The 10,463-nt window shown below is 41.5% G+C and overlaps 1 protein-coding gene across 1 annotated transcript in view; it reads right to left on the bottom strand.

Annotated features, from left to right (window-relative positions):
- LOC107675135 (short transient receptor potential channel 1-like) overlaps positions 1–10,463 on the bottom strand; it is a 28,766-nt gene that overhangs the window by 10,534 nt on the left and 7,769 nt on the right. The window contains exons 8-9 of the mRNA XM_016469378.1: positions 4,459–4,598; positions 4,168–4,317 (exon numbers count right to left, since the gene is read on the bottom strand). Coding sequence (XP_016324864.1) covers positions 4,168–4,317; positions 4,459–4,598 — 290 coding nt within the window. The remainder of the gene's footprint in view (positions 1–4,167; positions 4,318–4,458; positions 4,599–10,463) is intronic.

Below are 10,463 nucleotides of genomic sequence, written 5' to 3'. Positions count from 1 at the left end.
TGCTGCTGGTTCCAGGTGCTCTGGAAAAACAGAGAACTCAAACTTCTCATGTGAGAGGAGAACTCCGAATTCAGAGTAATAACGTTGCTCATTCCAGGTAATCCTTTGATAAAAGGGGAGCACTGCTCAAACTACCACGAGGACAGCCCATGGAGCGAGGAACCCAACTCCTCAGAGAGGATTAACGCTCGAAAGAACGCACCATACTCACAATAACCCTCACTGGTGAGGGGAGCGATGCTTCCAGAGTGTGTCGACAGAGACACACTAGTTGAGTGGAGCCCAAGGAACCGGGGTCTAACCAACTCAGAGAAAGGGAACGAGGTCAATAACGCGTAACCCTTACCATACAGGATTTTATAAAAGAAAATCTTAATTGTTGGTGATTTCAATATCCATGTTGATAATGAAAAAAGATGCATTGGGATCAGCATTTAGACATTCTGAACTCTATTGGGTTTAGACAACACGTGTCAGGACCTACTCATTTTCGTAATCATACTTTAGAGTTAATACTGTCACATGGAATTGATGTTAATGGCGTTGAAATTCTGCAGCAGAGTGATGATATCTCGGATCATTATCTAGTCTTGTGTATACTCCATATAGCTAAAGCTGCAAACTCAACTCCTTGTTACAAATATGGTAGAAACATCACTTCTACAACAAAAGACTACTTTGTAAATAATCTTCCTGGCTTGTCTCAATTTCTCAGCAAATCCAATAGCTCAGAACAGAAACTAACAGAAACTATTAACTCTCTCTTTTCTAGCACTTTAGATATGGTTGCTCCTTTAGGAAAACAGTCAGACACTGTGGTCTAACGAGCACACTTGTTCCCTAAAAGAGAGCAGCTCGGAAAATGGAGCACAGCTGGAAGAAAACAAAACTAGAGGTAGCCTATTTCGTATTGCATGGAGGGAAAGTACTTCTACTTATAGAAAAGCTCTAAAAACTGCAAGATCTGCTTACTTTACGTCTTTTTTAGAAGAAAACAAACACAATCCCATGCATTTATTTAATACAGTGGCTACATTAACGAAAAATAAAGCATCAACAGGCACAGACATTTCCCAACAGCACAGCAGTAATGACTTTATGAACTTCTTTACTTCTAAGATCGATACTATTAGAGATAAAATTCTAACCATGCAGCCATAAGCTACAGTATCACATGAGACAGTGCACTATAGATTCCCTGAGGAACAATTCCACTCATTCTCTGCTATAGGAGAGGAAGAATTGTATAAACTTGTCAAATCATCGAGATATCACCAGGAAACATGGGGTTAGCTTTCACTGTTATGCTGATGATACTCAGCTCTATATTTCTTTGCGGCCCGACAAAACATACCAATTCGCAAAACTAACAGAATGCATAGCTGATATAAAAAAACGGGATGACTAGTAATTTCCTACTGCTAAATTCTGAAAAAAAACAAACGGGTGTTAATTATCGAACCAAAAACCTCATGTAATAATCTAGAACACTGTCTAACACTTGAAGGCTGTGCTGTCAATTTTTCGTCATCAGTTAGGAACCTAGGTGTATTTGATAGCAATCTTTCCTTTCAAAGTCATGTTTCTAGCATTTGTAAAAACGCATTTTTTCAGCTTAAAAATATATCTAAATTATGACCTTTGCTCTCAGTGTCAAATGCAGAAATGTTAATTAATGCATTCATGACTTCAAGGTTAGATTATTGTAATGCTTTATTGGGTGGTTTCTCTGCGCTCGTATTAAACAAACTCTAGCTGGTCCAAAATGCAGCAGCTAGAGTTCTTACTAGAACCAGGATGTATGACCATATTAACCCAGTTCTGTCAACACTGCACTGGCTCCCTGTTAAACATTGTATACATTTTAAAATATTGCTAATTACTTATAACTGGATGATGACATCACTGAATCATCAATGAACTAACTTTATCTGAAAAATGTACTGTTTGTTATTGTCCTCTTGTATTATTGACAAACTATTTTTCTGTTTGACACTGTAAAGCTGCTTTGACACAATCTGTATTGTATAAAGCGCTATATAAATAAAGGTGACGTGACTGTATTTATCTACACTACTCACCTAGGCAACATTTATTTTACAAAAACAAAGCAATATTGTGAAATATTATTACAATTTAAAATATCTGTTTTCTATTTTAATATACATACAAATTATATTTATTCCTGTGATGACAAAGCTTGAATTTTCATAGCTATTACTCCAGTCTTCAGTGTCACATGATCCTTCAGAAATTATTCTAATATGATTTGCTGCTATGATTTGTGGAAACTATAATACATTCAAGAGAACAGCATTTTTTTTGGGTAACAATGTAAAAGTCTCTTTTGATCAGTTTAATGATCATTGCTGAATAAAAAGTATTCATTACTTCAAAAAAAAAAAAAAGTATCTTATGGACCCCAAATATTTAAACTGTAGCATACAGTATGTGATCAACTGCAATAGGTAGTATCAGCACAGAAAATGGGAAAAACCCACACATTCCATCTGAGCCTGCTAATGACTCCTTTATGTCCAAGCAAGCAAGACAGGGTTGGGCAAGACACCAGCCCATCACATATTGCACAGCAGGCAAGTACATGATCAGGGCTTCTCATCCTGACAAAGTCACACTAATTCAGACAGTTACTGTAGTTATACAAACACCATATTGCTCCTTGAATTAAAATGTAAGCATTCAGTTTGATATATCAACTCTTGCCCTCACAAAGAAAAAAATATGTCCTCAGACATTTATCCAGATGTGAGTCAGTGTTTTCCACTTGCTATCTTTCCTGGACAGTCTAATCCAAACAATGAAGCAGGACTGACTATTTGTTCCTCTGGCTTCCCAGTAAAAAGTCTATTGTGTTCCTTGTCATTCTTGTATCTGCACATCATATGTTTGTGTGTTAGGAGCAAAAGAGAAAGCATTCAAGCATGTGGGTCGTTACAAGCATTTACATAAAACCAATAATACAAGGCACTTTCCTCTAAATAACTTGCGTGGGGTGTGTGTTCATGAGTCAATCCATTACAGCTAATTGCATGTGTGTGTGTGTGTGCATATGCATCATTCCGACCACACTTGTTGAGAGAATTACTTTTCCATTCAGCAGCACCAGACACTGATGTCAGTCTAAGAGCATGTGTAGGAAAGCAGAGAGCTCCTCACACATATGCTCAGGAGTGACAAATACTGGAGAAGAGCATTGCTGTATTATGCAACCTCTCTGAAACTACTGCAGAAAGATTCCTGCTAAAGACAGAGAGCTGCCGAAGTTGGTTACACAGGATGAATCTCACAAAATTATTTAGATATCATCCTGTAGCTCGACTAGAAGTGCATGGCATTAGCATTGCCAAAGTCACGGGTTCAAACAAGGCAGAGCTATACTGAACATTTGAACCATCAGACGCACGCTTTGACAGCTTATCTTTCATTGTTCTTCAAGATAAAACAAAATGTTACTTTAACAAGTGTCTAGGCCTAAGTGCTAAGTAATATAATTATCAAAGGCCAATACAAGACGTGCTACAGGTCACCCACCACAGTGGCTGGAGGGAAAATTAGGGTTCTTTATTGGCATCTATGCTTCCGCGAAGACATCCACAGGACCTTTCCATTGGACAAAAGTTTCTTTATTGTGATCTAAAGTTTCTTTAGATCATATAAATGTTGTTCACACTGAGGTTCTTTTAAGAACCGATCAATGAAAGGTTCTTTGGGGAACCCAAATGGCTTCACTGCAAAAAAAAAAAAAACTACTACTCTAAACTACGAGTCTACTAAGAAGAAAGTACCTGCATAAGAAGAAAGTACCTGCATTTGGCAGGTCGTGAATGTTACTTCATGAGATTCACCCCCACACTATAAATGGGACATTTCCAGCAATAAATCCCAATTAATGAGAAATGAAACCCCATGACAAAGATCCAAGAACTGATCCAAAAACAGAGAATTGGAAAAGAAAAACAGCTGAGAGAAATGAAAACAGACATTTGCAGCACTGATGAGATATAAATGAGAGAACTCTCTGGCATTCAGTGTTATCGGTACGACCGCTGGGCATTACGTAACAGAAGAAAAAGCTTCAGTGCAAACACTCCATTTGGTTGTGGCAGTGAATGGATAAGAACTGCAAACAAAGGATGTTGTGATTACCTGTAAAGGCCCCAAGATGGAGCTAGTGGTGTACATGAAGAAGAGGCGGAGATAGCTCAGAACATTGGCGAACGCAAAAAGGCCTTCAGCAACCAAGAGGGGATGAAATGCATCCCAGTTTTTCCTTGCCTCTTCCCCAACGTTTTTAAACTGAAGCAGAGAACAAAGGAAATGCTTAATTATGTAATTTCTACATACATACGTGAACAAGAATTTTCATTCTTGAGTAAACTAGTCCTTTAAAATGAATTGGAAAAGTGCTCAGAATGAAATTCTGGACAGGGATTATACCTTGCTGTGAGCCACCACTTTTAGGGCAAAATTAGCCAAATAAAGCGAGTTCATGACAAAACTCATCTGGTTCCGTGACTCTTCCAGGAAGTGCTCCAATCCTTCATACCACAGACACTTCACATCAGACCACACCATGCCTATGGAGAGAGGAATTTGCCATCAGCACAAATGAATTCCTTACTGCAGGCAGTTTTCAGTCACCTGTCAGAGGAAAATTTACTCAAAGAAACCATGCCTGTCAGAAACGATTTATGGATGTTATTCACATTCATTTTAAGTAGCAAAAAAAAAAAAGTAGTAAGTGGAATTTACAGTAGATGCTATACTAAGTGCAAATAGTGGCAGATACCATTTGCACTTACATATATAGTAGTACATAATAAAACTTCATGAAATAATAATAGTATATGCAATGTACTGTATATGATTATATTTATTAAAATATTAAATAGATGTTGCGTTATTGGGACCTTACTTGTCCCTATCCCTAAAGCCCACACCTAACCCTAACAATATTGAACCTGCTGATCAGTATAGGTGTCCCTGACGGTCCAGGAATGGTGCCATGGTTTTGAGTGTGGTAATAATATGACTGTCACTGTCAATATGTCAGCCCCATATGAACAAAGCAAGGACGCCACATCCAATTTCAATTATAGGCTTATTATATCTGACCTAATCACAGCCATGCTGATATAGAGCCGGTATCACTCTCGTACTCGAGTGATAGTGCTCATTTATAGGCTACAACAGTTCGTTCTGGTTCTCAAATCAGAGAACCGTGAGATATTGTACTGGTATCGCTACAGGACACCTTTCGCAATTTTGTATCACTCCGCTTGTTCTAGCCGGGTCTATGTTTTTTTTTAATTACTATTCACTGAGCTAATCGTAGAGTACATTAGTTAATATAAGAAGAAACGTCTAGCTTCGCGGTCTCTCTCATTTGGATGCACGTCTTGCCGCATCGTTTCTCTCTTATAACCTCATTATTTCTCACTAATAACCTAACTGAAGCAGCACATGCCCTTGATACGAATCCGCATTGTTTCTCTCTTATAACCTCATTATTTCTCACTAATAACCTAACTGAAGCAGCACATGCCCTTGATACGAATTCTAAAAGTGACGCATGTCACTTGAGCTTTGAATCCGTGGCGGAAGGAAGTAGTTCCGCACAAAAGAGAGTTTTATTAGGCACTCCGTTGTTCCTTGTTTAATTACACACGTTCCGCCGAACTGTTGTCAGGGATTTGGATTTTTGGCCAGCTGTGTTTTTCCTCTTTGTGTGTTTGTGAGTTGGTGTATCCCGGGGTGTGGCTATGCTCTCCTCTCTGTGGCTGATTGCTGAATGTGAATCACCTGCTGCCAATCAACTCATCTGTCTCCAGTATTTAAACCCTGGGTCTTCAGTCATTTTCTGCCAGATCGTTCAGTCTGCCTATGTGGTACTGTGCTGAGGCCTCCCAGTGTTTTTAGACCAGTTTTTGTGTCATGTGCTCAGTTGGAGTTCTAATTCTGTGTCTCCTCTGTGTTAGACCTCACTCCACCTGCATTTATCCTGCATTCTGCCTGCCACGCCTGATCAACAATCTCTCTGCTCTACCAACATGTCCCTGGCCTGTTTGGTTTCCAGCTCACCTCAGCCAACAATCTTCAACAGCAAAGGAGAGATGGATTGTTGCTTGACTTTTGGCAATAAATTTATTTTATTTGCATAATTTTTTAGTCTGTGTTCTGCTTTTGGGTCCAAAGCTGTGTTTGGTTACAACAACTGTTGTATAAATGCAATATCACTCTCGTACTCAAGCGATACCGGCTTTATATCAGCGGCTGTGATTGCCTGCGGCCTCGTGCCTCTGGCCTAATCACAGCCATGCTGATATAGAGCCGGTATCACTCTTGTACTCGAGTGATAGTGCTCATATATATTTATATATATTTTTTTTTATTTATTTTATTTTTCGTACTGTATCAGAATGGTCCAAAATTTGGCAAAGGTTTTGGCACTTTCTATGTCAGTGGTTTTCAAACCAGTCCTGCAAGCACCCCTAGCACCTCACATTTTGTATGTCTCCCTATATCTGACACACCCATTTCAGGTCTTGCAGTCTCTACTAATGAGCTGAGAGAGACGCAGAAAATGTGCAGTGCTGGGGGTGCTCACAGGACCGGTTTGAAAACCACTGTTCTATGTGAACGAACACACACACACACACACACACACACACACAGAGAAAGAAAGAAAAAGGTATTAATGGACATGATTTGAAAAGCTTAAATGGTCACATTGGAAACAATTTGGTACTGTACCCAAACAAAATCTTGCTGAAAGTTTTTTTTTTTTTATTTAATTTTTTTAAATATACGCCTCCAATTTAGAACACAACCTGATTAGATATATGGCTTTGATTTTCTTGCAGTTTTAGAGTAAAACATGTTTTATAAAAATATATTTTATATACAATTTTAAAATTGTATTTTTGTGCATTTTTCATAATAAACAAACTACAACTTTTAAGTTTCACTTTTTAAACTTATTTTCCACATCTGCAATAATTTGTAGTGTCAAGCGTCTTCTTTAACAAGAGTAATAAACGGTAATAAATAGATCATAACTATTCCATAAATATAATTTAGTACAATAAAATCCCCTAAAAATACAAAATATATATAACAAAAATGATCAAACTAGAATATAGTCCATTCATTTAATTGAATGAATGAGTAAATAAAAACATACATAAAAAAATTAAAAAATATAATTTTTGCCCGCCATGTGAACAGCACCAGAGGGTTAAATGCACATTAGGCACTCTGTTTCCACTTTTCAAATATTTTCTTATATTTTGTTTAAAGGGATAGTTCACCCAAAAATGACAATTCTTCCATTAATTATTCACCCTCATGTCGTTTCAAACCCGTAAGACCTTCGTTCATCTTCCGAACACAAATGAAGATATTTTCATAGCCGCTGGAACTAGTGCTGAGAATGCTGCAGCACCTCCTGCCGACAACTGTTTTACTGCACTGGAATTTAAGATGACAGGGCTTGATTTTTTGTTTTTTTTCCCTGTTTTTAATTTTCCACATTTGTTCATAAAATTACTCTAAATATTATTTGACTTTGGGATCAGAGAGCTTTTTGGCTATTGGATCAGAGCGCTGTCAATCACTGCCTGATTTGCCTATTTTAGCCTCTAAATTTGCTCAACACTATTGGTTCGAAGCGCTGTCAGTGCTTTTTAAAAATCTCTTTTTACCATGCCAATAAAGCTACTTGAATCTCAATTTGCCAGCCGCTGATTGCGATACAGATTATTTTCAAACAGAAGGAAGATACACAACTTGACCACAGACCATCTCTGTTCATGGTATGTAAACACTCAATTATATATTTTAAAATATCACCTTGGTCACATGAGCCAATATTTATTATGATCACTTTCATGTGACTGATCATGCTGTAGCTAGTATGAGTAACAAAATACTTTTTCTCTGTCCAGATTTGACTGCAATAATAAAAACTGACACTTCAAATCAACATTTAAATGTCTACTTTTACTAAAAAGTAGTCTTTAATAATGTCTCAAAATATATCCTAATAATGAATAACCTAATACATTAATGTGCTTTATGTCTTACGTTCTCACATTCTTATGTTCGCTCTCAGCAAAGGTTTATATGTATTTATATATAGGACTATAAACAAGCAAACAAGATTTCTCATGCATGCCCACCTAATAAAAAATTGTGGAACTAACGACCAGAGGCAGCTGAGGCGTAAGCCAGGGCTATAGCATTTACTATACAGTGAATAGTCTCTCTTTTGTAACCAGCAGCCTTGTAGAGCGGCTTCCAAAGCACACAAAGAGCTGCCCCCCGTTTGTCTGAAAGACTTAAGAGCGCTCAATGTACACCCTGAGTGCCCGACCAGGGCACAATAACCTGAAACCCAGGTCGTCATCCACCATGGGGAGGGCTAACAGGGAAATCACCTGGGCTCTGAACGAAGTTGAGAGCACCTTAGGTATGTAACCGCTGCGCGGTCGAAGAACGACTTTACAGTCGTTGGGTCTAAACTCAAGATGGGAAGCGCTGACAGACACTGCTTGCAAGTCACCCACCCGTTTGACCGATGCTAGGGCCAAAAGCAGAGCGGTTTTGAGCAACATGACCCGTAAACCAGCTGTTTAAAGCAGCTCGAAGGGAGGGCCCCTGAGGTCCTCGGAGGACTACAGACAAGTCCCATGTCGGCACAGTCCTAGGGTGAGGAGGGTTCAATCTCCGAGCACCTCTGAGGAACTTAACGACCAAGTCGTTTCTGGCGATTGTCCGGCCAGCCATGAGAGAATGATTCGCCGCGATGGCTGCCACATAGACTTTGAGTGTGGAGGGGCTGCAGCCCCTATCCAACAACTCCTGAAGGAAGGTTAGAACGTGGGACAGGTCACAAGAATTCAGGTCCTAGCTTTATGCTGAACACCAGTCACTGAAGACTGACCACTTAAGGGCATAGAGACGTCTTGTAGACAGAGCTCTAGCCTCTAAAATCATGTTAGTGATTGAGATGGTGACTTAGCCTGAGCTGGAGGCGTCCGTCGTGACTACCTTCCTCCTGGAGGTCGTTCCCAACTGTACGCCTGATAGAAACAGCTGAGGAGTTGTCCAAGGGGCCACAGCTTTGACGCAGCGATAGGTTACCCCTGACATAATAGCGGCCCATGCGCCAGGCGTGGGACGGGACAGAGCTTTGTAGCCAATACTACAGAGGCCACATGTGTAGCAGGCCTAGGGGAATAACTGAGGAGGGGGCCTCCATGAGGCCATGCATCCTCTGAAATACACTGAGGGGACGTGAAGTACCCAACTTGAATGCTGCCGTCACTCGCTGGATGTTCAGGAAGCGTTCCAGTGTAATCAAACCTATATTTGCACTGAATCTATAACTGTTCCCAGAAAGGTCACACGCTGTCTGGGAGTCAAAAACTCTTGGCTGAATTAATTTTCAACCCAAGATGCTCCAGATGGTTGAGCAAAAACGACCTGTGAGCGTTAAGTTCCCGTTCTGATTCTGCCAGTCTGAGCACTAGCCAGTCGTCGAGAATGCCTGGGAATTCTGCGGGCTCGCCGCGGCAGTGGCATTGGATGACACCACCATCAATTCTTTGTTCTGGCTCGGGGCCAACTACCATCTCCCCATGGACCTCCCAGACACCATGTCCGGGTGTCCGGGCCCGAGCTAGAACCAGCCCGCTGTCAAGCCCGCCGGCCGCTCCGAAGTCAAGCCCGCTGGCGGTTCGTCAGTCTAGCCCGCCGTCCGCGGCTCACTCAAGCCTGCCGACCACGCCTTTCACCCCAAACCTAAAGGAGCTCCAGCCCCAGTCCCAGAGCTCGCTCCAGTGTCGGCTCCAGCCCCAGAGCTCGCACCTGTGTCGGCTCCAGCCACAGAGTTCGCCCCAGTGCCAGCTCCTCAAAAGCACCTTGCTGTGCCTGCTCCTCCAGAGCACCCTCGAGTGCCAGCTCCTCGTAAGCGCTTCCTAGCTCCCGAATCCAGCCCAGGGTGGGCTTCTGTCCCCAAGTTTAACCCAGGGAGGGCTCATGTCCCCGAGTTTAGCACAGTGAGGGCTCCTGTCCCCAAGTTTAGCCCAGAGAGGGTTCCAGTCCCAGAGTTTAGCCCAGAGAGGGCTCCAGTCCCAGAGTTTAGCCCAGATAGGGCTCCAGTCCCCGAGTTTAGCCCAGAGAAGGCTCCAGTCCCTGAGTGTAGCACAGAAAGGGCTCCAGCTCCCATGTCGAGCCCAAGGAGGGCTCCAGTCCCCAAGTCAAACCCAGGGAGGGCCATTGTTCCCGAGATAGGCCTACGGAGGGCCTCTAAAGGTGATATTCTCCCCAATTATTTTTTTTTTGGGGTGGGGGGTGGCGGTAGTATAAGTCTATCCGTAGTGGCCGGGCCGAGTGGCGAGGCCAAGGCCACGGAGGCCGTCCAGCCATGGCCTTCTGAG

Source organism: Sinocyclocheilus anshuiensis, unplaced genomic scaffold (genome assembly GCF_001515605.1).
Source record: "Sinocyclocheilus anshuiensis isolate Anshui unplaced genomic scaffold, SAMN03320099.WGS_v1.1 scaffold1090, whole genome shotgun sequence".
Taxonomy (NCBI): domain Eukaryota; kingdom Metazoa; phylum Chordata; class Actinopteri; order Cypriniformes; family Cyprinidae; genus Sinocyclocheilus; species Sinocyclocheilus anshuiensis.
Note: the sequence above shows the minus strand (reverse complement) of the source record. Positions and strands in the feature narration are given on the sequence as shown.